The sequence below is a fragment of the Tasmannia lanceolata genome, unplaced genomic scaffold (genome assembly GCF_043159265.1).
Source record: "Tasmannia lanceolata isolate RefF3 unplaced genomic scaffold, GAP_Taslan_0.1 ptg000008l, whole genome shotgun sequence".
Lineage (NCBI taxonomy): Eukaryota > Viridiplantae > Streptophyta > Magnoliopsida > Canellales > Winteraceae > Tasmannia > Tasmannia lanceolata.
Window position 1 is genome coordinate 21,456,953 of NW_027518685.1, and position 27,929 is coordinate 21,484,881.

The 27,929-nt window shown below is 38.7% G+C and overlaps 2 protein-coding genes across 7 annotated transcripts in view; one reads left to right on the forward strand and one right to left on the reverse strand.

The window, feature by feature from the left end:
* Positions 1 to 612: 612 nt before the first annotated feature.
* LOC143884784 (uncharacterized) lies at positions 613 to 16,282 on the reverse strand. Its single transcript, XM_077388571.1, has 7 exons — positions 15,661 to 16,282; positions 14,727 to 14,828; positions 5,760 to 5,825; positions 1,884 to 1,949; positions 1,395 to 1,802; positions 1,073 to 1,175; positions 613 to 908 (listed from the first exon to the last, which is right to left on the reverse strand). The coding sequence occupies exons 1-6, from the start codon at positions 16,060 to 16,062 to the stop codon at positions 1,113 to 1,115; spliced, it is 1,107 nt and encodes a 368-aa protein (XP_077244686.1). The 5' UTR covers positions 16,063 to 16,282; the 3' UTR covers positions 613 to 908; positions 1,073 to 1,112.
* The window catches only part of LOC143884783 (Nucleotidylyl transferase superfamily protein), a 29,608-nt gene continuing 17,233 nt past the window's right edge, over positions 15,555 to 27,929 (forward strand). Inside the window, exons 1-7 of one of the 6 annotated variants that reach the window (XM_077388569.1) lie at positions 15,555 to 16,125; positions 17,842 to 18,009; positions 18,117 to 18,215; positions 19,256 to 19,340; positions 23,247 to 23,316; positions 27,133 to 27,193; positions 27,284 to 27,337. In XM_077388569.1, the coding sequence (XP_077244684.1) occupies positions 17,920 to 18,009; positions 18,117 to 18,215; positions 19,256 to 19,340; positions 23,247 to 23,316; positions 27,133 to 27,193; positions 27,284 to 27,337 (459 nt within the window). In that variant the 5' untranslated portion in view covers positions 15,555 to 16,125; positions 17,842 to 17,919. Of the gene's footprint in view, positions 16,126 to 17,711; positions 18,010 to 18,116; positions 18,216 to 19,255; positions 19,341 to 23,246; positions 23,317 to 27,132; positions 27,194 to 27,283; positions 27,338 to 27,929 lie in introns of those variants that run through there. The other 5 variants (XM_077388565.1, XM_077388567.1, XM_077388568.1 and 2 more) reach the window with 5 other exon arrangements.

Genomic DNA, 27,929 nt, shown 5'->3' on the forward strand with positions numbered 1-27,929 from the left:
ATGAATAACCTATGACAAATCCATTCTTTGTCATATTTAACTAGCTAAATTATTCATAACTGATCTTCCTCACTTGGAATTGAAGTATTATGAAGGCAGAAAAAAGGTATTATGAAGTATTCGTATGGATGAAAGGGTCTCACAACTGATCTTCCTCACTTGGAATTGAAAAAGAACCCTGTCGTTCGACTTCCTATGATGCGCGTAAGGCTATCAAAGTATAATCTAATTAGATTATTTATAAGAAAACACTAATTCAGACAGTGTAAATATATTTTCTATATTTCAAACAAGATTTAAGTTCAACACATAGATTTTATCAAAGACCACAAGGTGAGCTTGAAAAACTTATTTTCCTTTATGGTAGAACCCACTGTATGGGCGATTCAAAGTAGGGGTGCAATTTGGATCAGGTCAGGTTGAGATTTTGCTATAAAATGAATTGGAATCAACTTGAACCCGACACGATTTTATGGTAAAAGCTCAACCTGGATTCCCAAAAATCGACCCGAGTTACACCCCTAGTTCAAAGCATATGGTCATGTGGCTGTGTACAGTGGGAAAGGGTGATGAACTGTCAGTTCACCAGAGTGTATTAAAGACTGCATCATGTAGTAAGCCAACATGGAATGAAGAAAAGATGAACAAATAAACTCACCTTTACAAGATAGTAGCAGTTAGGAAGCAAGGCATTTAGGAATTTATGAAACAGCAAAGAAACTGCTATAAGTGCACTGCACTATATCAAGTTATCTCTTCATATACCATACTAGAAAGACCAAGTCAGTACAGTACAGTACAGTAAGACTTGCAGCATACTTATAGGGATGCCCACATGGCATTGATTGTATAGGAGGGTTTGTTCCTCTTTCTAAATCAATCTAGTTATACAGACCTCCCATTTTAGCCTGCCATAAGCAACTTCTTTCAATCAGTGACATGCAAAAACTTAACACTAGCACATATACTAATAAGCAATTATCAGTGACAAGATGTGCACAGGATACCAATATTGAGCATTCTAATGTAACGGAGAAAGCAAATAACAGATCAAATGGCAGCTGCCACTTACTAGAAGCCCTACGGCACACATCTTAGTCAACCACAGCTGCTCAAAGAGGAGGCTTGCATATTTTCGGGAGTGTGGTGGGATCTGTATCAGTTGTGTTCGACTTCTAGAAATGCATAACAAAAATCAACCAAGCCGGATGGTCAGAGAATGAGAGAAAACACACATTCATAGACGCCAATTCTCCAACTTTGTAATCATGCCATAGAACAATGTTTACAGGGGAATGATTTATCAATATCAAACCAGTGTGATGAGCTTGAGATAAGGATAAAAACCATGGGAGAAGAGAAAAGCTGTAATATGTGAAAAGATAGAAGTGAACCTCAGTTTCCATCGGTACCCATTCGCAATCAGTAACAACAAGCCCCTGTATATCCGTAGAGCACATTTCTGATGTGTTGGATGAGTTTAGCAATGGCAGTGATTCTGATACTAGAACTGGGATACTAAAGCCGGTGGTAGCTGTTTCTGGTAATGCTGGTGAAGGAATGAATGGTAACTGCTGAATGGGCAATGGCAGTTGGGGCATCGGGAGAACACCTAATCCAGGAAAACTAGGCAAACTTGTGGCTGAGGAATAACCCATTCCCCCCATACCCATTCCAAACCCCACGTCCATTCCAATTCTTTGTGTCATTGTTGAGAATGGAGGAAATTGGGGTCTGTGTAAGCATTCCATCCCAGCAGGTGAAATAAATGGAAATTGGCAAAGACCACCCATCAACACGATCTGAAAACGAGGATTAAAAAGCCTAGTTGGTACAGCAGTATCAAGAAAAGATTTCTTCCATGCAAAGTGAGAGACTCGTACTTTCAGTTGCATTTGAAGGGTTTTCAGATACTCAATTGCCTCATCCAGCATAGATACCTTGTCCAACTGAAATGTATAGATCAATTTATATATGATACAACCCAACAGCAAGATGTCATGCAAGCAGTGCATGAAATGAAAAAATATATATATTCCTACAAAATGCATCCATACTAGCTACAAATCAAATCCTAAATGTTTAATTGCCAATCCCATTTTTATTCAAATTATAAGTCATGAAGTTGTAAACCCACATTCCAGAGATCAAAAACTAGTCGAACCTATCATTTTCCTCGAAGAAATAAATCAATCAAGTCTCCAGTAACAATGAAATGACAAATTCCAGAGCAAAAATAAGGTCAAGAGAGTACAATTAGCCAGATGCAAAAACGAAAATCATTGTTTGCAAACTCTCATTTTCATTGAGAAATAACAGTCAACTTGCACCATTCCTGATCAGAAACTAGATGGTAACATAATGCAAATAGGGATTCAGCCTTATCTGGTGACTTCTTGCATGACATGCAATAGCTTCTTACATAGCCAAAAATGCTCTCGATGACAATTCCTAAATTAAGGTGCTGATATTTTACCTAACAATTACATTGCACCCTACATTTTATTAACTTCGAATCACATTGTTTTATGAAATAAAATTATGATAAGCAAAAATGCCCCGTGAAACTTTCTTGGGTATTTAACATGTAGAAAAACCATGACTAATGTACCAATCATCCTATTTCTTGTGAGAACCACAATGTAAGACAAAGATTGAGCCATTTGATTGTGTGTAAAGAAAGACGGATTTCGCAAAACCGAAATATCTGCTTCTCAAATAGTGAAACGAAAGTTTAGACTAGCTCGAGATCTGAAATAGAAGAAGAACAATCACCAATAAGATGTACTTCAATATACTGATAAAAGAGCAAGACTACAAGATAAAAGCAATAGAAAGTGAAACCTTCAAAAGATGAAGAAAATGGGGCAAGTTGGCACTTTGCTTCAATCACAAGTTTGCACACAATGGAGCTTGTCAAAAAAATTACACTTTAAAATTTAACACTTCCCTATAAAGTGATTTTTTGGAAACAAGTCCAAGCTTACCCTTTAGCAGCTCAAACCGTCCTCTGGAAAGTGATTTAATAAAGATGTCGGCCATGTTCTATTTGCTTCTCACTTTTGCCACACTAATTATGCCATCAGGTACATTTCACGAATGAAATGATATTCGATCTTAAAATACTTTATTCTTCCATGACAAACTGGATTTGTTAAGTTTGAGTGTGCTTTGGTTGTCACAAAGAATAGTAGTATGATATGGATAGGTAAATGAACATCTTTCGATTAACCGCCACAACCAAACACAGTCTTGAGAAGCATGAGTGACGGCCTTGTATTCTGCTTTTGTTGTTGAAAGAGACATTGAATCTTGTTTTTTTGCTACACTAAGAAACACCCTCTGATTCACACACAAAAAAAAAAAAAAACATAACTGAAAGTCATATCCAATCATCCAAGTTCCCTCCAAAATCGGCATCGGTAAATCCGTTTAATACAAAATCAATTCCTTTCTTGTAAAGCAATCCCAAGTGAAGGATAGAATTTACATACCTCAAAATCCTCTTTGCCGCTTCCAAGTGTGGTTTCCGTGACGCTTACATATAGCGACTAACAAGACCAACAAAAAATGAAAAATTTGGTCTTGTGATGGTCAAGTAGATAAGAATACCCATAAGTGCACAAAATGGTCGAGGATCCGAAAGAAGTTTCCCTTCTTCCTGTCTCATCTTTATATTGACATGAAGAGGCATAGAGGATAATTTTCTTAAATTCATCCCAATTCGTGCAATAACCTTCTCTGCATAGCCTTTTGAGAAACAAGCACACCATCCTTCAAGGTTTCCACTTCCAAACTAAGAAAGTGACTAAGCTCTCCTAAATCTTTTATTTCTCAAATCTTTCTGATTCATTCCCAAGTGAAGGAATTATGCTCAAAGAAAATAAAGAGTGAAGGACTTGGTGAAAAAAATAAAGAGTAAATGATTATGTGAAAGGAATAAAGAGTGAAGAAGAAAATAGGGCGAAGCACCCACTTAAATTAGGTTTGAGTTAGCAAGGAAAGGAGAAATCGGATAGAAAGAAGTGAGGAGGGCATTTTGAAAATTTTGTGGAGAAGAGAAAGAAATCGCTAGAAAATCCATAGATTTTGAAGGTTTTGCAAGGAGAAACAAGACAAAAAAATGAGATGAATAATGAGAGTAATGGAGAAAAGGTGGTTTTTGAATGAGATAGTGAGAAAAGAAGAGAAAAGGTGGTTTTTGAATGAAGGGGAGAAGAGAACATCACAATTCTGATTAAAGGAGTAGAATGGAGAAATAACTTGGTTAAGGAGATCGGAGAAAGGAGTGCCCACGGATCATTATATTCTATATCTGATACCATGTAAACACAAGATTCTAGAATAACCATATAGAATAGAGAGACATAAGAGAGGATAGAAATTGTACCGAGTCCTCAACCTAGTTCATTTATCCATAAAGAGATATCAGTACAAGTCATATACTTTTAAGTGGGGTTTGGTCAGAATGACAAAAATATCCCTATCATTGAACGACTCCTTTTTATAGCATGGACATGTAGCATCTAACTGCAAGAAGAAGGATGTTTGCTCTAATTATTTTCGAAGGATCAGTTGGTAGACATTCACAAATGCACTTGCTAGAAATCAGTTTCATAGTATTTGTTTGAAGCTGGTCATAGATGATAGCTATGCTCCAGCTGGAAGGAGAGTGCTATGTGTTAAGTTAGTATAGGGTGATTTAAATTTATGATTTCAGTGTAATTCCTTGAGTTACAGTAATGATTGGATGGCCCAAGAGCCTATTTATAAAGGCTAGAAGTCATGGGAATGATTCTCAACCTCCAAAAATGTCATCTGCATATTCTTTCATTCATTCTTTCTTCTTCCTCCACGTGAATTGATTATGGTCAACTTCTAAATTTTAAAAATATCAAAACTACCAAAGACCTAAGGAATATGGATGCTGAATTTGTCAAGATATTTTTTTGAAGTTGCTTATGAGAAATGACCAAAGTTGTAAGGCTCATTGGCCCATAATATAGGGAGGTGCAACGCACGTGCATGGCTTGGTGACATTTGTTGGAGTTTATAAACAGATTCTTCATGTTTTGATTTTATATTTATTTCTGAAATAAGAAAGGGCAATTGCAGGAGAAAAATGTTTGTGTTTAAAGAGGGGTTGTTAATTAAAAATTAGTACTTTTGAATCAACTAACAATATGACAAGTTTCAGCCAAAAAGGTATTGGTTTGATGTTGTAAAGGAGATGAGCAAGAAAGAAAATGTTCTATTTCATGATGAAAATAGTTCACAATTGAGATGAATAAAAACTTAAAAAGAAAAGATAAATTGCAAAAGTGACATTAGGGGAGTATAGAATAATGGCATCTCTAAAACATATAGAGAAATGGCATATCCGTTTATGTATTTGATATATTTCCACCCATTTGCTTCATTTAGATTTTTTTATTTTCTCCTACAGCCCCTAAAAAAGGCATACTCCCCCAAAGAAGTCCAATTCAAGTATCAAGAGGAATTTGAATATTAGGAAATGGGAATAAACAAAGTAGCATATATAAATAAGGAAAAAAAACTCAGTTCTCCGAGCAAGGGCGTACTCCTGTTTCTTGACCGATAGAATGATGGACCAACCTGACATCGCATGGGGCACCCCATGCTTTGTCATAGGTGCCATCAACACACTAACATGAGATGTGGAGGTCCTAAACTGTCTTCTAAATGAGGGTTGAAATATCAATTTCAAAACAATCAAAGAGAGTTTAGTAGTTCCTAACCTTGTTGCAATTGGGTATGAGTTCCTGCAAAGCATTCATCTTCTCCTTGATACGATTCCTTCGCCTCTATTTACAAAGCACCGAAATATTCAATAAAACTAAGACCAACAATCCAAGAAAGGTGGATGTGAACAATAAACATAATGTGTGATCTAATTCAATGACAAAAGAAAGATGAAAGTAAGGGTAATAGGAAAAAACAAACAAGGTTGAAAGCAGTAATGTGTGAGATGTGAATGGTCTTTATTAAATTGAAACAACAGATAATAGAAAGTAAATAATTAATTATTCCTTTTATAAATATGATTTTTCACAATTAAATAGTTTAAGATATGATTGTAGACAGGTAGCTCATCTTAATACTTTAAATAAAGAAATGATAATGGCAAGGACATAACCATGTAAGATGTAACTGATGCAAACAAGGGGAAACCGTATTTCTTGTGAAATATAACTTGGTTCAAGGTTGAAAGATATCATGAACACAACAAATGACTGTAATAAAGGTCTATTGCATGAAATAAATACTAATTAATTCAAACCAAGGGAATAACTACATAAAGACAGCAAGGGTAATAGCAAACAAGTAAAGAACCTTAGTGGGTTGATATATGTGAGATATAAATGAATACTATGGGTCTATGCAACGAGAGTTACGTGGTTGATATCAAAGTTAGATCTACCATTAACACATCACAATTATACTAGAGTGATCAAATCTTTTTAGGCATGAAAAAACATATGAGTAGTTAAAAGAAGCCTTCAAGCCCTTCCATGGTCCTCACAGTTGTTGCTCTAACTGTTGGTGAAGGAGCCTTCAGACCCTTCTCTTCATATAATTTGTTTTCTATCACGAGAAGGTGTGTATTGGTGATGGTTCCATATTCACTCTCAAGAAAAGGAGACATTAGGGTTAGTGATCACCTGTTCTTCTCCTTGATTCTTCATGTTCTTGATTTAACTACTAATTTGTTATCCGTTCGTAGTTTAACCGAAAATCTGAATTGCAATATAACCCTTTATCCTATTCACTGTGTTTTCCAGGACTTGGCAACGAAGGACAAGATTGGTCGTGGTTGTGAAGCAGGTGCGCTGTTTTTATGTAGCTACATTTCACAAAAAATATTGTTTCCCCTTGTTAATTTGCCGAACCTTCCCCGTCACCCTTGAAGAGGAGGCGTACAAATGATACACCTCCCTCCAGCCCGATTCCATCGGTTCCTTCCGACAGCAAGGCATTCTGTTTTTCGATCGCTTCATCGCCAACTCGGAATGTCGGGGGACCCCATCCTCCCTAGCGACCCTCAGGCAGCAAAGCAGAGAGCCGCTGAAAAGATATGTCACTCGGTACAACACCTCAAGCCATGGAGACAAAGGATCTTACCCGATAAACCGCCCTGCTCGCCTTTGAGGAAGGGCTGGAGCTGACGTCCTCGCACCGGCAGTCGCCGAGGAAGAGACCCGCCAAGGACATGTGCAACCTTTGCAAGCGAGTCGATAAGTACATTGGCCTCGAAGAACGTCAACTTGTGTCCTCCTGATCCGTGCATTCCATCCATCCATCTACCACGGAGACATGGAACCGGCACGATACAGCAAGGCACCCGCTCTCGCCTGGAACTCGAAGCGACCAGCCGGCCAAAGAATTACACACCGCTAAACACCCCTCAAGAAAACATCCTTTGGGCGATGGACCTAGAGAGCCTCATCCAATCGCCCGTCGAGCTTTTCTCAGCGGGATGGAAGGATATGGACATGATATAGAAGGTTGCCGCCAGCGTAAGGACCATATCGAGGATCTCATCCAACTCGGGTACCTCCAAAAGTGCACGACGGCGCATTCCCATGGGCGAATGCACCGCCAGCTTGAATAACTCCAGAAGTATAAGATAGTGCCTTCCCACCGGCGACTGTGACGCTAACGCCCCTACATCATGTAGCGTGCTTCTGCGCCCAATCCTGCTGTCGGCTCGAAGGAATGACTTGATGGCAGATTGGCATCTCTCGAACATCCTCACTCACCTCCATCGACTACGGTGCCACCCCGCGACGTACTGCGATATGCACCCACTTATCCTGCGACGCCTCCACTTAGAAAGACAGTGACGAAAGTTGTCACAAATCAACCCTACTTCCTAGATCGGTCCTGCTTCGCTTCTTTGAAACTGTTTGCAGTGTCACTGCCGATCATTGCAAACCGAGTCTCCTCAACCCACATAAGTGTCTCACGCCTTACGACTCTGCCCGAACTCTACAGCCTGACGCTGCCCCAACGGAATCCTAAGCGGTCGCCTCTCCATGCTGAGTGCCTCCGCCTCACGACCTCGTTCTCTCCAGTTGGGTGTTTCACACGCAGCTTTCGGAGTTACAACCTCCCCTTGAGCTCATGGCCCCAATTAGTGTTTCAAGCCTTCGACATTATCCAGCCCCAATTAGTGTTTCAAGCCTTCGACATTATCCACCCGACCGTCCTAGTGTCCGTCCATCTACTCTCTCTTCTTGGTGTTTAGCTCTCATTTAGGTGTCTCCGTCTGACTTGAGTGTCGAAGGGTTCCCCGGAGTTCCAACTCCGGGTGGTCCTTACTCCTTACCCATTTGTCTGTGAGCGCAGGTCGTGGGTCGAGGCATTCTCCTTGTAGTCAGAACCGAACATAAGGCGGGACACAGGACCGTTCGAGCATCTGGTCAGATTCGAGCAGCATCAATAAACATAATTGTTGGGACCCCGATAAAACTCACCCTTAAAAGCTAGCCGTTAAGGGGAGGGTGCCAAGCCCTTGTAAGCCCATCCACATCTCATCACTTTTTAGATGTGGGATCTTGCTTTTGTGTGGACCCCACCCCCACCCCGCCCCACCCAACAATCTCCACATCCATGCGGAAGCAACTTGGAAAATCTCGCCCCTCTATCCTGTTGGGTATATAATATAACCCATGTATATTCTAATATAAGCCCAATAAGATAATGGACCGGTGTAGTGGGCCTATTTGGGCTAGAGTCCACTAACCTACTAAAACCCTAGTGTATCTAATATATATATAGGGGCTGGAGGCAACAAACTTGGTATTCCAAATTAGATGCCTTGAGTGTAATGCTTCAAGCAACCTCTTGCTTGACCTAATTACTCTAACAATCTTGAAGCATTAAGAAACCCTAATTTTGATTTTGGTTTTTCATTATCGTCTCTTGAATTTGTTTCTTAATGACCCACCCACCATCGTGTGCCTCTTCTTGTTTTTCATCGTTTGGTATTGAATTCCGACGTGGGTTTCTTCCATCAGTTTTGACGTCGGTTCGGTTTAATTCCAATCGTTTAGAAGGAAGGGAAACATCTCAATTCATCTTTTTTTTATCGTTGAATTTTCTTCTCACGTAAGGAAGCAACGATCCTCTGTTTTGATTGGTTTGTTTGGGTTTCCAAAACCCTCGTGAAGCTTTAAAATCGCTGTATCTTGCTTGCTTAGAAAACGGTGGGACCCATCTCAAACGAACGGCTCTCTCTCGCTCGAGAGGAATCTTGGGCGTGTTTGCCTCTCACTATCTTGAACGGTATTTGTGCAAGATCGGGGTTTTCTTAAACGTTCACAAACAGCAAGCTCTGGGTTTCAGGGAGTTGAATTGGTGTTCGATTGGCCTTATCTGTGACCATCGTTGTGAAGGGTCTGTGAAGAGGGCATGGCCAATTTGCTGATTCATTGCTTTCTTCCCCACAAGCAAACCCATAGACCCTATCTCTCTCTTGCTCTAACAGCAGACCATGTCTTCACTATGCAAGATTTGGGTTTAAAACTCCCTCAAGAATTTCTGTTTTGGGTGTGGGTTTGACTCCAACAAAATTCCCACATCTGCAGAGGCTGTTGAGTCAAAGGAAAACAGAGATATTAGCTTTGTATCTGATCCAGATTTGGGTTCTCATTTCTTTGGAGACGAAATCTTTAGCCCTATCTCTTTCGATATCTCTGCGCCATTTGTTTTTGGAACTTGGATTCACTTTGTTGGTTGAAACCCTATTTGTGATTGAAGCAAGTTGCAGGTGTTCTCTCTCATGGTGAAGGTTGAATCCGAGTAGGCGTCACGACTTGGATCAAACTTTATTTGGGTAAAATTGTGGCCGCACCCTCTTTGGGCCTAATTCTTGTGGCCGATTCTTGGTGGCTGAAATTTTGTGGTGGCCGCAACGTTGGCAATCAATTTTTGGAGCCGACACTTTGGAGGAAAATTATTGTGGGAGGAATGCCTTGGTTCTTGGCTTTTTTTCCTCGATTTGCCTCGTAGCTTTGGTTGTTGAGCCGTCTTCGTGGATTTGGTTCTTTGTTTTGGGCTCACCCCCTGTAAATCCTAATTATTATTGGGTTTGGGTATTCGCCTTGGCTGGTTTGTCCTCGCCTTGGGTTATCTCTTGCTGCTGAGTTTCATCTTGGATATCTCGGATTCGAGTTTGGATTTGGTTCGCGACTTAGTTATTCTTATTTGGTTATCGTGCTTCACAAATCAGGTGCACTCTTTCCATACTTTATTTTGGTAAATTAGACTAAAATGGAAAAGATTGTAGTTCCCTTTGAGATGGTCAAACTTCAATCGTTTGGAGGTTCGTAATTTTATTCCTGGAAGCGAAAGACTCAATTTGGTCTGAAATATTTGAATGTTTTCTTCACCATTTTGAGTACCTTTGTTGATTCGATTGAAGGTGTTGAGGAATCTCAATGGATTCGAGATGAGGATTTCTGCAGCGACTACTTGTTAAATTGTCTTTCAGATCGTTGAGCAGAGACCTATAACAATTTAACACTGCTAAAGACATATGTGACAACTTAGATGCTCAATTCAAGAAGGAGGAGGAATTGTCCAAGACCCATCTTGTGGACAACTTCATGGATTTCAAGTTTCAAGAGGACAAGGAAATCACTCCTCAAGTAACTGATCTAGAGAATTTGAGATCTAAGTTGCATAATGAAAAAAAAAGTAGTCTGTGACTCATTTCTTGTGGGTGCAATCATATTTACGTTACCATCTGCATGGCACTCTTTTAAAACTGAAATGTATCGAAAAGGTGCAAGTGGGACTGGATGATCTCAAACGATTCATTTGAATCGAAGATGAGAATCGAGCCAGGAATATCTTGGAGATGGTTAGACAGCAACAGTCTGCTGCTAACGCGGTAATATATCCTAAGAAATTTCCTCGGAAATCCAAGTCACCTAAAAGTGAACATCCCAAGTTAGAGGCCAGAAAGCCTATCTTTCAGAAAAAGAAGGGCAAGTGCCACAACCGTGGGAAATGGGGTTACTTTGCTGCAGTGTGTAAACACCCTAAAAAGGCTAAATCTGACACACCACAAAAGGACGCTCATATGATGGTGGGTAAGACTGCGTCTGAGAGTTTTGTTGCTATGTTGGGTAACGGTAAGGCCAGTACTTCTTCAGATTGGTGGTTAGATAAAGGAGCCACTTGTCATGTTTGCAACTCCAACAAAAACTACTAGTTGATGTTGTTGCCGCGAAAGAGACCGTTACAGTGGCTAGTGGAGCAGAGGTAAAGGTGCCTCACGCTGGTACTGCGAACTTGGTCATTTCTTCAGGACAAATACTAACTTTAAAAATTGTTAAAGTAGTTCTTGCTCTTCAAAAGAATTTAATTTCTATTAGTCTTTTAGACTATGTTTTTAGACTATGCTGGTATATGTACTTCATTTATGTGTGGTAGAGTAACTTTGATTGTTAACTCATACTATTTTAATTGTGCATATTTGATAGATGGTATGGTTGATTTGAGTTTAGCTAATGAGACTGTTAGTTAGGCCAGTTCACCGCGAATTGCTCCTAAGTTGTTACACAACCGATTGGGACATGTGCACTATCAGAAAATGGTCTAACTTACTAATACTCATAAGATACCATTATATATGTCAATTACATTTGACAAGTGTGAGAGTTAGGGGTGATAGAGAAGGAGAAGATACACATTGATAAGGTTCAAGGAATTCTGTGCCTCTCAGGGCGTAATCCTTGAACCTACTGCTCCTCTCTCGCCTCAATCAATTGGCATAGCTGAGTGTAAGAACAGGACGTTAATTTCAATGTTAAACTCAATGTTAACGTCAGCTGGCATGCCTAGTTGCATTTGGGGAGAGGCAGCTTTGACTGCAAATTTCATCCTAAATCTCTATATGCTCATCCATGTGATAGAGTACCCACAAATTTGGTGAGGACTTTGTGACCTGCCAATTGGAGAATGATCCATCATCCTATCAGGACGTGATGAGATCTAGAGACTCTATATTGTTGGCAGAAGCCATTCATGATGAAATGAGCTCTCTGTTAGAAAATCTAACTTGGCAGCTAGTCAATTTGCCAAAAGGGGCTAGGACTATGGGCTGTAAGTAGATATTTGTATGTGATTATACAAAGTTTATTATGGTCTTAATTAAGCACCTAAATTGTGACATCAGAAATTTGGTAAAGTAGTAAAGAGCTTTGAGTTTCTGACATATAACTCGGATAAATGCCTTTACTATCGTTTTGTGTCAAATACGGTCATGATTATTTGTTTGTATGTAGATGTTGATTCTTCTTTCTAATCTCTTTCTGTGATGAGAAATGTGAAACTACCCATGGGTAAAGACTTCGACATGAAAAGACCTGGGTGTTGTTAACATCATTCTTGGTATGAAAGTAAGTTTTTTGAAAGGCAGGTAATCACCCTTGGCCTAGCCCATTATATGAAAAACTACTTTCATTTTTGAGGATGCAGTGAGTGCAAACCGATTGAGACACCATTTTGATTATACCAAGAAGCTGATCTCTAAGGAAGAGACAGTATGAGCCAGTTAGATTATTCTAAATTGATTGGTCGTCTCATGTTTGTGTTGCACTAGGCCAGACATAGCCTTTATACTTGGCATGCTGAGTCATTTTACTAGCAATCCTGGCCATGAGCATAGAGATGCCCTTATGAGGCTGATGAGATACCTTTCGTGTACTCAAGAGTATGTTCAAAACTATGGTGGCCATCCACTTATCGTGGAAGCATATTCTGATGAATCATGGGGATCAGAATCAGGGGACAGCAAATCTACTGCTGTTGTGTGGAAGTCGAATTGGAACTTTATGCTTTAGCTTCAGTTGCAAATGAAAGCAGAGGAGAAAAAGATTTTGATTATGGTCATGGACATTCCACTGACCCAGTTAAGGATTAGTTCCTTAAGTGTGTTCTGTGATAATCAAGCTACAATTACGATTGTGAAGAACTCACTCTTTAATGGTAAGATGAGACATCTTAGGCTGAAACAGGCCATATGCTGAATTCTCTTAAGAACACGGGATTATCACTTTGATTGATACGAAATCGAAGGATAATAGGCCGAAGCTCTCACAAAAGGGACTGACCAAAGATCGAATATTCAAAATTATGGGGGAGATGGGGTTAACGTCTGTATAGACAGGACTTAACTTACATCCATGTTATTTTAAATCTTCGAATCTCCCTTTTGGCCAAGATAGGCACTTGATATGTTTCGACGATGTTTACAGTTGTTGTGTGTCATTCCACATTTGATGACATGTCCTTTTTGGGAAAGGTTGTACATTCCAAACTTGATGATACAGCTTAACTCAAATATGGATAAGATGACTGTAACATTCCAAAAAGAAACATGAAATGGTTCTTTGCAAAAGAAACTATTTGGTCTTGTTCTTTAATGAAACTTGACAATTATGAATGGTTATTTGCAAAAGAAGCTGTTTAGGTCTTGTTCTTAATTGAAACTTGACAATGATGCTTATGGTGAGAGTGATACTGATACTTTTTCAGCCATTTTGAATTGTACTAAGTTCTTCTTCAAGTAGAACTAGATACTTTCGTGAATTATGGAATTGTACTAAGTTCTTCTTCAGGTAGAACTAGATACTTTAGTGTTTTACACAAATGATTGGATTCATTTTTCATGAAATTCATATTTGATAATTCATAGGGATTGGCGAAAAAGGAGGAGTTTGTCTTGATTTGGACTTTGATGAAGATAACTTACTTGATGAGTAAATCTTCTAAAGTCATAAAGACTATGCTTACATTTCAGTGTGCATATAGTTCACTTTTTTGTGGAACTTTATTTTGGATCTCGATGAGAATCATACCTCATGAATGAATTCATCTAAGATCAGTAGGGTTCACTTATATGTGAAACTACCTTTTGGTTGAGTTTAGCTTGTTGTATATATAAAACTCTTGGTTTGTCATAAAAGGATTCGTGTTTTCAGTTGGATTACAGATCTTTTATGATATAGACCATATGGTGATGTGGATGATTCAATATTTTGTTTTGAACATTACACTATCTATCTATTGGATTGTGCTATATGTAGAACATAGGAGGAGATTGTTGGGTATATAATATAACCCATGTATGTTCTAATATAAGCCCAATAAGATAATGGACCGGTGTAGTGGGCCTATTTGGGCTAGAGTCCACTAACCTACTAAAACCCTAGTGTATCTAATATATATATAGGGGCTGGAGGCAACAAACTTGGTATTCCAAATTAGATGCCTTGAGTGTAATGCTTCAAGCAACCTCTTGCTTGACCTAATTACTCTAACATATCCGACGACGACGTGGGAACTACGAGATCTTCTCCGAGGGAATTTCACCATCCTCGAAGGTACACCGGGATTACCAAGATCTTCCCCGAGGAATTTTCTTCATCCTCGAGGGTACACCAAGGTTACCACGCCCCGGCTCAGATACCGCTTGTCGGGACCCAGGTAGAACTCGCCATTTTCATACTCAAGACAAGACCATCTTACTAGATGATCTCTTTACATGAGCGAGAATGGAGCTAACACACACACACATAAAAACAAACATACACAAGCATGCTCGTAAGTGTAGGAGGCCACCATTTCAACAGTAAGGATGAATGAAAGAACAAACCCAGCCACACACGCATGCACACACCATGCTTTCTTACCCTCTCAGAAGAATTATGCATTTCAGCACTCCGCTTACGTTTCTTCGAGGAACAATCAATATCTTGCTTTGCCTTCACACTCTCGCATTTGCCTTCAACCTCCTACAAAACCACCAATTCCAACACCAACGAAAATAAATAACATTTGGTAGGGATTGATTGCTAATCCCTTGAACACACCACTTAGATTGGCCCTCTGGCCAGAATGGCGGAAATCACCCTACTTTGTATGATTTTTGGGCCACAATTGAACCTACAGAACAACGGTCTGATGTACGGTAGATGAGTCAGCAAGTACCTAAATCCAACCGTACCACATTTATTTTGTCTTTTTTTTTTTCAGTTAAGTGGCTTCGTGGTGCTACGTGATGATCTGGGCCATTGATTTAGTGGGCCACAACTAGACCACGCATCGGACCCTGGTTTACATTCCATCAATCCGATTAAAGGCCTCAAATATCGACGGCCAAAAGTTTTGGAAAGACTGTTGAGATCAACGGCTCTATCATCACATATTAATGCCACCTGTCTATTGGGCTCTCTACATAAATAAACTCAGGAGGGAAAATGATAAATTCGCCCCGCTTTTCTTTCCCGGGCCACCCCTAGTGTAAAAAGACTAAAAACACAATCAAATAAAAAACCCATAAACTATAGAGTGGGTGGCCGCGGAAGAAAAGGAGGCGACAAGTTTTTATAATGAAACGAACCCTCTTTCTTTTATGTGACTTAACCAGCTGTCAAAGGCTATTACAAATTCCCAAAACGCATCCTGATGCCAAAGGCTGTTACAATTCCCAAAAAGCTGTCGTAGGTTAGGTATAGGCTAAACATATGAAACAGGGAGAGTTCGTCCCATTATAAATATAGTAGCGCCCTTAGTATAGAATTCGGCGAAAAAAGAAAAGAAAAAAGGGAGAGAGAAAAGGTGAACCTGAATTGGAAGCAGCCTGTCTTGGGTCCGAAAATAATCATGATCCGCTACAACTTTCCCCTTGGAATTCCATGTCTCACAATATTCCTCATTCTCAGCACCATCATTCCCTAACTTACGTACATAGTTCGACAAAGGAGGAGGAAGAGGAGGAAGAGGAGGAGGAGGAGTGGGATTAAGTTCGACGTCCGATAAAACCCTAAAAATATCAGAGTAGCAATCTCCCTCCAAATTCGACCACAGGCAAGGATTTTGATATATAGGGACCCCAGAAGAAAGGTCACTGCTATTGTTATTGTAATCAGGAAGTACTGCAACGTCTCCATTGACCGGATCCAATGACCGGAAGGCCGCATCCTCGCCGGCGGCGGCAGAATCCAAATCCGGCACTAGACGGTTCATGAAAGGAGCACAGAGAGCGATTCAGAGAGGAATTGAAGGAACTCAGCGAGTGAGAATACATTGGTAATCTTTATTTATTTCAGAAACTCTGTGGTGCGTTCGTACAAGGACGGTGTCAAGTTTTTTGTGAGTCTCGGACTCGAGGAACTAAAAAAATAAAATAACAACCATCTTCTTCTTTCTTTGTTTGTTAACTAACTTGTTTCTTTTTCGAGAGAGATTTTGTTTTGGAGCTGTGACCCACGCTGCTTTAGTTTGTCGCTGCCGTCTGTCCATGACGTGTTGAGTTAGGGGATTCCTAGGAGCAAGTGTCAAGGAAATAGAATCGAGAAAAGAATAGGACGAAAAGGACGAATTTGTTGTTTTAGAACAAGTTTCGAAGAATCAAAGTGGAGAGAATTCCTAACCCAACCTGCCTGTAAATCGCTCAACCCTAGGCCAAACCCATCTAACCCGAAATCGGAGTTGGGTTGAGTCGGTTTGGGTTCGAGTTCAAGATAGGCCAAACAAAAAAATGCAAGAATAACACAAACCCAAAGAAAATCAAGATAAAATTAGAGGATGGAGGTCGGGTTCGGATCACGTCGGGTTGCAAGGCCTCAATGCTAACCCAACCTGAAATTAAATCAGGTTGGTTTTTTCCAATCCTAACCCAACCCAACCTGAGGAAATGCCAACCCAACCCAAGCGAAAATCAGGTTGAACCTGACCCCAGTTGAACCCCTATTGACTAATCAGTTCATCGGAGCTAGGGTTAGGTCTATTATTTCTAAATTTGTGAGTGATAATGATTCTACCCATTAAACCATACTTTAAACACAAACTTAGCCATCGTTACTTGGTGTGTCTAGAAAATCATATTGTGCACTCCCATGTGATAACTTCCAAATCAAATATATTTATTAACCCTATTTTGAATTGAGTTAATTGACAGTACAATCCTGTAGGACTCATCATAGGCCCCACTGCGACATCGTTCTGTAGTCTTACTATAGTCGTAGACTCACAGTTAGGTAAGTGGTCCTTAACATGAAGAGGATTATTAGATCATCCAAATAACCCCAATCACATCCTATGTGTATGTCCTACCTTCAATCCTTATTTACCGAGTTGTGTCCTCTGGGGGCACTTAATACCACTTGGGGCCACCCCAATGGTATAGTTTTCAATCTATCAGCATGGGCCTGTAAATACATTTGCAAATTCCTTTATAAACAAACAATTTGTTTTCGCACTCCGTTTTGGGAAACGCTTTATCAAATCATATGTCAAGACATATTTTAAATGCTTGTGCTGAGATTAAAAACGTAAATGACTTTCCTCTATATAAGAGGTAGAGGCTTCCTTATTGGGCATCCCTATTGGCTTCGTGGGTTACCCTATAACTCAATACAGCCATCAAGTGATCCGAATGAGAACCATTGTTGGATGGACCAAAGCTGTAGAGTGGGCCCACAAACTAACATGACCCCTTATATCTAAGGACATATAAAGGGTCATGTCCTACATAACAGACTTGTATTTGTTTCCTGTCCACATGCTATTATGTGATGGCCATGATTTCTTTCTTACCTCCTAGGCTCTGATGCTACTTGTAACCGCCTTGATCTTTATAAGCGCACTCGTGAAGGAATAAAACTTTATAAAAAGTAAAGAAAAACTTTATCTACTTGTCAAGAATGGGATTCGAACCCATGCCCTTTCACCCCCACTGTAGGATTATGCGCCCCCTTCTAACGTGAATTGTGGGAGACGTTAATCCTTTTTATGTCAGATCAGCGAATCAGGTCCATATTTCCCCATTGAAAATCAGCTGCTAACGGGCCAAAGACAGTGGAGATATGCGATCGGAGTAGCATGACGGACGGCTGGATTCGAGCTCTCGTCGAGGCCATACATTCAAGCCACACTCAAACGGTTCTCTATCTCTCCGGCGGGGCTTCTCAGGTCCATTTCTAAATCCCACCCCCAATCTCTCTCTCTCCATATCCATTCGTTTTTATCCTTTTGTTTACTTATTAGTGATGGAGAACTGGATTTGCATGACCCCATAGGCCCTTGGTTTGCTTATGTCCATTCCTGGAGCTTCTAACACCATCCTTGAAGTTGTTGTTCCTTACTCCAGGATTTCCATGACCGAATTACTGGGTAAGGTAAGGATTTTCAGATTTGCCTTTTTTTATTTCTGGGTTTCATTTTTGGCCTTTTCCGTTTATGGGTTTTCTTTTTCTAGGTCTGATTCAGTTCATGGAGGCAGATAATCTTGTTTATTTATTTATGTTGATCCTCATTATAACATTTGCAGTTTTGTTTATGAGAAAATGATATAGTTGGATGCCTAAATTTGAGAATTTTCCTGTGAATAATCGATTCAATGCCTGCATTTTTGCTTGATTGTATAACTCCCCATTACTTATTTTAGTTTGTCTTGCAATTTTCTGTGCATTCTTGTTTATTGACATATTGACACCTATTTCTTCTCTACTTCTTTATGGGGTTACGCTAAATATTTCTTTATAATCAATGTAGGGTGGTCATTCACTTTTTCTTAGTAGAGAGAAGTAATTTTCTTTATGTTAACAATAAAAAATAATTATTTTACTGGAGATTTAGAGCGATTTAATGATTGAAAACTTCAATTTTAACGCGGTCGTTTCATATGTGGATGCTATCTTAGAAGTTACAATAAATTAATGACGATTTGGTAGACTACGACTATGAGGCTACATGATATCGTGCAAATGAATGGTAATAGATAATAAATTAAGGCTGTAGCACCAGTTGAAGATTGTGGATTCAGGAGTGGAGGAAAGCCTTCAATAAATTCATGGAGGAGAATTTAAGGTACAGGCTATGTGTAGAATAGAAGCCCATGGTGCACTACACGAGTTGAGAATGTGGTGTCTCCATGACATGCCGTATGACACCAGGTGTGGCCTTGAACAGGAGGTTAGCGACAAAAAGAAAAGACAAAAGATATATTGTTGTTTAGCTTTATCCTTTATGATTTGTATCTAAGATCTTCTTGAGAGATATGCATGAGCTACGCAGTTCTTTTGCAAATGCATTTCTTTGTTTTTTATTTTGGTTATTTTATAGACTTCCAAAGTGAAATATGATTTTGCCATGAACAGTAAATTCATGTATGCATTCATTTAGATTGGCATTAATTATATTAATTTCTCATATGCAGATTCCCACAAGTTTTACCAGCCAGCAAACTGCAGAGGAAATGGCATTATTAGCATACAATCGTGCTTTGAAGCTTTCTAGACCAGGTCCTACATATCCATAACATTGTTAAGGTCTTGCAAGTCTGTCATGGCAACAATTTTGAAACATCTAGATATATTTTACTGAAGTTGAGTTCTTTCTTTTTTGGGCCTACACTAACACACTATACTCAACTCAACTCAACTCAACAAAGCCTTTGTCCCAAACTAGTTAGGGTCGGCTAAATGAATCCTTTAGAAAAATTTCATGAAGAAGGTGAAAGGAATCTACCTAGCTCTAATCTTGGCTCTAGTTGGGTTCTTCCACGTGGATCATTTTCTTCCATTCTATCCTATCCATGGTCATGTTCTCTGTTATGTTCCTAGCTATCAAGTCTTACCTCACTGTTTCTTCTCAAGTTCTTTTCGGTCTGCCCCTACTTCTTTTTACTCCATCAACTTGGCACGAGTCGCTTCTTCTCACTGGAGCATCCAAAGGCCTACGTTGGATATGTCCAAACCATCTTCAGCGGTGCTCTCTCATCTTCTCCTCAATCGGTGCCACCCCTACCTTTTTACGAATGTCTTCATTTTTAATTCTATCTAACCTTGTGTGGCCGCACATCCATCTAAGCATTCGCATCTCCGCTACACTCATCTTATGCACATGTTGCATCTTGGTGGCCCAACATTCTGAGCCGTACAGCATGGCTGGCCTCACAACTGTCTTATAAAACTTTCCCTTCAACCTGGTAGAGATGAATTAACACACTATAATAATTAATAATTCTACAATTCACTATCTGTCATAATGCTATGTCCATTGAATTATAATGTAATGGCCTTGTGTTAAAGGCTCATATGCATATCTGGTTTTGTGGCATTAACCTCCTGAAGCTGATCTATGTGCTCTCACTGACATTTAAATATATTGATAAATATATTTACAAGAACTCTCCCATTCTCTCTTTCAAAGTAAAGGGAAGTTTTGTTTAAATAATAAAAAATCCTTATCTTGTCAAATTCCACTTATCCCTCTTCTCCTCTAGACTTAGGTACTACCTCACTACCACATTTCACATAATCATCCCTTCCCTTGTCGTAAGTGCTAGTCCTTTTTCTAGTAGCGTTACAGATCATTTCATCCCTTAGAAAATCAACAAAATCTTAACCCCCTCCCCCCTTCTTCTTTTTCTTGATGATTGGAACAGGGCTTAATTTATTGTACCCGTAATGGATCCTTTTGTTCTCGCTTAGGATGCACCATATTGGATCCATTTGCCTTTTCGTTTGTCTTCTTAAAATCTTGAGGACTCATGTTTTTTTATTTGGACTCATAATTGTTTTGAGTATACCTATTGTTACTACCTAAGCATATATTCCATTTGTGACTTGAACCAATGATTAGATAACTAAATCAATCTTACCAGTTGGGTGATATCTTCACTTGCAGTTAAGTTACTAAAGTTTATAAGAAGAAAATTGGAAAAAATGTTATGTAAACTGTGTGTTGATTTGTTTGTCTTATTAAGATCATAAAGTGTTAACTACGTTTTTCGATGTCTGATTAGATTAATTATATTTTGGTTATTGGATTTTAATAGTTTTTTGTAATTTTTAATTGTACTAAGAGACTAAACTTTGAAATTAGAATCAATGATACAAAAGAAAATGTTAATTAATGATGAGAAAGTATTTTCATGTCTTAGATTTGAAGGATCCTTACTTCTATGTCAGATAAGTGTATTTTTTTTGAATGGTGTCACATAAGTGTATTAGATCCTTGTCGTACCCATATCCTAAGATTTTGGGGTTTATAGAATCCTTTGGTGCTCCGTTTGGACCGTTTCTGTATCTAGGTAACATGGATCTTTAGCTGTACTCTCAAAACTATCTCATTACTTGTAGGAGTAATTACGGACCATTCACTAAAAACTACTCTGTCTACTAAAGCTTAGATAAATTTTATAAGCTCATTATCTAAGCCTTCTCATCTCATCTTTAAGATAGTCTCCCCATTTTGCAGCATGGTTGTGTGCTAGATAAATAGAAGTTGGCTAGTGTCGTGCATGTTCCAACATTATAGAATAGAATTCTGGCCAGTGCCCATGCAAAACCCACCTCATCTCTTTACTTTCCAGAAATTTAGATCGACACTCAAAGCTAAGATATGGTCCTCTGGACCCTTCGCTTGATACTAAGCACCAATAATTTGTGTTGAGTTCATTTTAAGATATGGTCCTCTGGACCCTTCACTTGATACTACTCGATTAAATCCATAGGAAGGTCATTTTTTATCCCATTGTTGATTGAGGAATCTTGCTAGCAAATTGATGCTTCATGTGGGTTTTTAAAATTTTTATGATGCTGAATTTTTCTTGCAATATTTTCATCATAACAAATTCAACGCTTTTGATTTCTTTCCTCCTATGTAGGCCTCTTATCAACTTCTGCTCTTGCCTTTTCATCCCATTTTGAAATGACTTTGAAACAATTGTAATCAAGTTGAGCTTTGGATTTAAGATCATTTGTAAATTTAATAAAACAATCAATGTAGCTAGAGTTTGGACCTGGAGTTCATCTGGGGAGTTCCCAGTTAAATCTTTCTATCACCACCTTATGTCTAATCCTAGATCTTCAAATGTAGCTAGAGTTTGGACAATCCAAGCGCACCGAGGGTGTGCACTTTTGGTTGGGCGGCCCTTCTTGATCCAGACAATTGACTTTTTGCGAAAGCAGGGGATCTTGATTATCGATCATTGTGCTCTATGCTTAGAAGCGGGGGAATCATATCCACTGTAAGGTTGCTCGTGCTATTTGGAGTAGCCTTTTGGGCAGATTTGGCATTGCCTGTGTGTTCCCAGCAACACTTTTGGATCTCTTCATCGGCTGGCCGGGGGGTCACTTGGAGGAAAAAAGGGAAGATTTTGTGGAATGTTGCCCTCCTGGCCACCATTTGGGTTCTTTGGAAAGAAAGGAACGCCAGAGTCTTTGATGGGGTAACTAAAAATCCTCATTTCTTCTATGTAAAAGCCGTCTCATTGACAATCGCTTGGGTGGAAGGAGGTGTGGACTAGTGTTGCGTTGAAACCCAAGGTCTCCCAGGTTTGGGAGCCCTCGCCCCCGGGGGTTCTTGAAGTTCAAGTTTGACGGTTCTAGCCTTGGGAATCCCAGACCATCGGGTATTGGTTGGGTGTTGAGGAATGAAAGGGGAGAGGTGCTTTGGGCTTTTGCAGGGCCCATTGGTACTGCCGAAGCAATGAAGGCGGAGGTGCGTGCTGGTCATCACGGCATTAGGTTGATGGATTTGGAAATGTTAAATTTTATGGTTGTGGAAGGCGACTCTCTCAACTTCATCCGATGGCTCAAGGGTTCCCCCAAGCATCCATGGAGGTTTGATAGTTTCTTTGATGAGATAACAAGATCGGATAGGATCTTCATCCATCGTTTTTAAGCACGTGTGAAGATCGGCCAACGAGGTGGCTGATAGCCTCACTAGGGAGGGTCTATCCAAAGAATCCTTGGCGTTGTATGACACCCTTCCTTCCTGACCTCTATCCTTGCTCACTATTTTTTACCTTCTCTCTTATGTATTCTTCTTACCTTTTTTCTTTTCCTTTCATTGTACTGATCATCTCGGTTTTGCTCTTTTAATGAAATTGGCCACCATTCAAAATAAAAATCAATGTAGTTCCAAAAGTAAAAGACAAAATGATTAGTCGACATTGTTAAATATAATTGGTGCATGGGTTGTTCTCATGAAGTAATCCTATTTCTCGTATAATATAATGATTATGCCCCCTATTGTTCCTTCATACATGTCTACAACTTTTTTGTCTTGAATATGATGAATTTTTCTATTCCTTCTTTCTTTTCCCCTTAATAGTTTTTCCCGTTGTAGGAGTGGGGTTTACAATTTTTTGGTCTTTAATATGATGAACTTTGTTGTTGTTTCTTTCTTTTCCTTAATAGGTTTGCCCGCTGTAGGAGTGGGGTTTACAGGGTCTTTGGCGAGCCTACATCCAAAGCGTGGGGATCATAGGTATCACTTTTTCTATCTGATTATCATTTCTCCTATTGTTTCTTCTTTTTTCTAGCAAAGTAGAACTTTCTAGTGAAATTTTGGCCGTCCTACATTGTGCTAATAAAGGTTCTGAATATCAGAATTGAATCGTAAATCGTAACAAGGTTCAAATCGTAAATCGGATCGTAAATTGTAAGATTTTTCAGATTTATATATAAAAATGAGAAAAAATATTAGAAATATTAAAAGGTCAAAAATAACAATGAAGTGAGCAATTATCTATTTTTCATTAAAAACTATTAAATTAAATATAAAGTATGATACTTTTTTTTTTGAATGGTGATATAAAGAATGATACTAGTCTCCAATCATGTTCAATGAAAAAAAAATCACCAGTATGATTCAAAGCACCTCAACTATGGGCATCATATACTGACATAAGAATGTCTTAATTATGTAACATGAACATAATTAGTAGGACAAAACTACAAGTCTACAGTCATGCATAATTCAAAGAACCAAGATTCAAATCTTAATCAAGGATTATAAAACCTCTGTTATCGAGCATGCATTATTTGGTTTGTGGATCGTGACATCTAGACAAGTTACACTGGACATAATGCAAATATTTTATGCTGAAATTACTGACTAATTAATGTCTAAGATGTGTATATTACACATTTATGCAGTATGCAAATATCATATTACCAGGGATGGAAGATGATACATACTGTCTTAAACAATATTTAGGACCAAAATTTTAGTGATTTGCCAGGGACAAAAGATGATACATATTGAGCAAGATGTATCATCTTAAATAATATTTAGGACCAAAGTTTTAGTGATCTAAAGAAAGAACAACTCTTAAATAAAAGTGGTTCAGATCAATATACTAGGTGTGGCAACTAAATAGATCTAATAGCACAGGTCCTTTCATAATACAAAATCTCTGAAGGCCTCTAAAAATTATCAAAATACTATAGTATATTCATCATACAATATAGCATCATACAAGTTTCCAGATTCTTTTCTTAGACATCTATACAGATGAAACCATTATGGATGGTTGTCATGCTTATGTGATTAAACCATTATAGATGGCTGTCAGGCTTATGTAATGGTTTCTAAGTATGTATTTATGTTTATTCTAGCATTTCTTGAAGTTTCATCTTAAAATTCTATCATTTGCGTATGTTTACGTTTCCATGATTTTATAGGCTTTTTCAAAGCCGTAACGTTTCTGTTTCCGTGGCAACTGAAACAGAAACTGAAGCTTAAAACCTTGGTTAGAATGTAGATCTAAAACCAAAAGCAAAGAAGGATCAGTACATAAATTAGATGCCTTTGATTTTGGCCTTTAGTTGGTGGGAGGATCACTGGAAGGTACGTCGATATTAGAGATTATTAGAAGTGGAACCAGACTTTCTTCTCGAGATGTAAAATGAATGGATTGCCAAGTGGTGAAAAATTAGAAACTTCCTCATTGAAGATGACATCCATTGACACATCTCTTTATTGTCACAAGACAGTAACACTTGTACCCCTTTTGAGTATTAGAGTGTCTCAAAAATAGGCATTTAACCCCTTGAACTCCCATTTTTCGTTTTCCTTGATTCAGGATGTGCACAAAACAAACACGTCCCAAACCTTCGGAGCAATGGCACACATGTGAGCATTTGGTTTAAATATGACAATTAGGGATTTCCATGAAGGAATCTATATGGCATACTCTTTAGTGGTGGTAGAGAATCCTTCCCTATGACTTGAACCCTCTAGAGCTCTAAATCAAGGTTCAATCCAGCGAGGAACTCAAAAGGTCCTCCTCTGCTCAATCTGTTTGTGCACGTCCTCAACATTGGAAGGAATGGTTTGGAAATTATCCAACTCTTCCCATTTGCACCTGAGCAATCCATAATATTGCTCCACCCAAGGTTTGAAATTTCGGTTTCAGTATCAGTTTCGGCTGTGGCTGAAACCGAATTGTCAGCCGAAATACCAAAATTTCTTTGGGCAAAAATATCCCTTGTATGGGCAAAAACTCCTTTAAAGAAACTGTTCTAGACTTCTTAATAATGATTGGAATGAAGCGAAACCACTGCCATCCTCTTGATGCCAAGAAAACAGTGGGGAGGAAACTGAACTCTATGTATGTATCCAATAAAAAATGTCCTGATCTGGTCTCCAGATTTTTTTTGAAAGAATTCCAAGTCCCCAGATTTTCAGAAAAATGGAAACTGGAAATCTTCACATATACTCCTAAAAATTAGTCAAAAAATTCTATAAAAATGCTCTCAAATCCCTCAAAGAGGATCTTTATCAGTGGATCTTTATCAGGCCATGGTGCATTTTTCTCAGTTCTTGAGAGGTATGGAGTTGTATGACTGTTGACATCAGCCGAAGGTTATAGGGAAACATGAAACTTCCTCTTATCTCGAAGTTTTAGATCTTCACTCCCTTTCATGTTGATTAGGGATGGATCATCTGTTCTTGAACCTTAATCTACACTTGCTTTGATACCGTGTGGTTAAAAGGAATAGAATTAGGAAAGAGGAGGTAGAAGAAGAGGGAAAAGCAGAGGAGAGAGAGAGAGAGAGAATTCATGGGGAATAGGCTAATGTCTCCATCATGGACACACTGTCTCTTTTATTCCCTTAAGCCATAAAATGAAAAAAATAAAAAAATGCTCCTAACTTAAGATACATCAAATAACTTAAATAAACCTATATATTTACACACTTAGCAACAATCCTAAACAAAGAAACAAATAATACTATCCTAATTGAATTGAAAAAGATTCTCTACGTGGGCCTAGGTAGTGCGACTCCTACTTGTCAAGCACAACCCATAGATGACTGTTTGATTGGAGTTAAACAGGTCGTGAATTGTAAAAAACATGCACACCCTCCACCCTTCCCTTCGTTGCTTCAAAATGACATGGGTGGTCCCTATGGGTCCCATTTCAGTACATGGTTAAGTACTATCTCTCGTGTTTCTTTCTCCTGCAGTTCTTGAACCACATAATTTTGTTTTGTTTTGTGTTTAAATGGGTAGTTTGGGGATTTTGCAAAAGTGCACTTCTGGGATTTAAAGTAATTTCTTATATTCATTTTAAGTTAGAGTTAAGTGGGCATATCTAATTCAAGTTGGACTATTTGAAAGGGGTGGTCTTTAAAGATTTTTGAAAGGGGTTTTTCATAACCCGTGACTTGAGAAATGGGGGGCAAAAACCCCTTGAAGTCATAGAACACAAAGGCTCAGAGGGAACGAGAGAGGAAGCCGGATCAGATGCGTATGTGTTGAGACTAATCTTAGCTGTATGTTAGATATAATTTTAACTCTCTCTCTCTCTCTCTCTCTCTCTCTCTCTCTCTCTCTCTTCCTATAATCTTATTTAGGTTAGGAATTTTGGTAGAAGAACTTTATCCTTTCTATCTAGGTGTGATCCTCAAAGTTACATCTTGTTTGATGCTACATATGGGTTTGGAGGATATCATTGTGTCTTGTAGTGAGTTTTGTTTTCTCCCACATCTACCGTTAAGGAAATCATATGACTGATAAATTAGCCAATTCTGGTGTAAGTACAAAGTGGGTCGTTTGTATTATATGCATATTTTAGTAGGTTTTTAAGGTTTACTTTTTTCCTTTCCTCTTTTTTTGTTTGGTCCATTGCTGCGGGATGTGTTTTTTTTGGTTGTTCTCTCTTTTCCTTTCTAATCTAATCTTATGTATTCGAAAATGCTACATATGCGAATGGTGGGATGACATTCTACTCTTAATCATATTTTCATGTCTTTTCTAGACATCTGGCTTATTTGTCATTTTCATTGCACATAGGTTCTACTTGTCAACAAGAACATCTGATCGGCTTTGGATATCTAATGTTACTTTGTCAAAGGTATTCACAACATGCGGTTTTGGATCTTAGCTATAATATTAGATCTTTTACCTAGATAATTGATATACCTCGCACTAAATCTATTTTTAGGGTTTACGAACTCGTGAACAAGAAGATAGGGTCTCAAGCCATCTTTTACTCAAGGTACGTGTTGAATTTAGTATTGAAATATGTTCATCTGCCTCATTGTAAATTAAACTCTTTCGATAGCAAGAACTAAAAATTTTATGTTATTTGTCACTTCAATTCCATATCTTCGAACACTATATTCCAAACTGTTACTCATTTTTTATATCCTATGATATGTAGACCCAGATTCACATGCGGAGTGTTGCCTTGGATACAAGGTGTCTGATACAACAACCCATACTAATCTAGAAACCAGGACACACATGTACACACGTGTTCCACACTTTTCTAGCATTTCCACCATCACGTTTCCTCAAAATAGGTAAAGTGGGTGGAAATATCAGTTAACTATCTATATATGTATATTCGCACACACACAACATATGTAATAAATAGATACCAAAATCAGAGGTTGTATTTTACCATACCATGTGCTTTCCAGAAGATTTATAGTTATCCATTTTATTATATTTAAATATAAAGTTCAATCACTGGCAACTTGTATTTTGACGAGTTGAAATGATTCGTTTGTAGCCATTTGAGGTCCGAACCTGTAAAGTCAAGGGATGAGATATGTAATAGTACACTCGTACCAATACGGTTTGGG

Excerpts from the sequence above, each read along its gene's own strand:
- LOC143884784 (XM_077388571.1), bottom strand. The coding sequence starts at position 16,062 with ATGAACCGTCTAGTGCCGGATTTGGATTCTGCCGCCGCCGGCGAGGAT. Across the intron at positions 1,950-5,759 it reads TCATACCCAATTGCAACAAG|TTGGACAAGGTATCTATGCT; the intron begins GTTAGGAACTAC and ends TATACATTTCAG. Across the intron at positions 1,176-1,394 it reads GGGTACCGATGGAAACTGAG|AAGTCGAACACAACTGATAC; the intron begins GTTCACTTCTAT and ends ATGCATTTCTAG.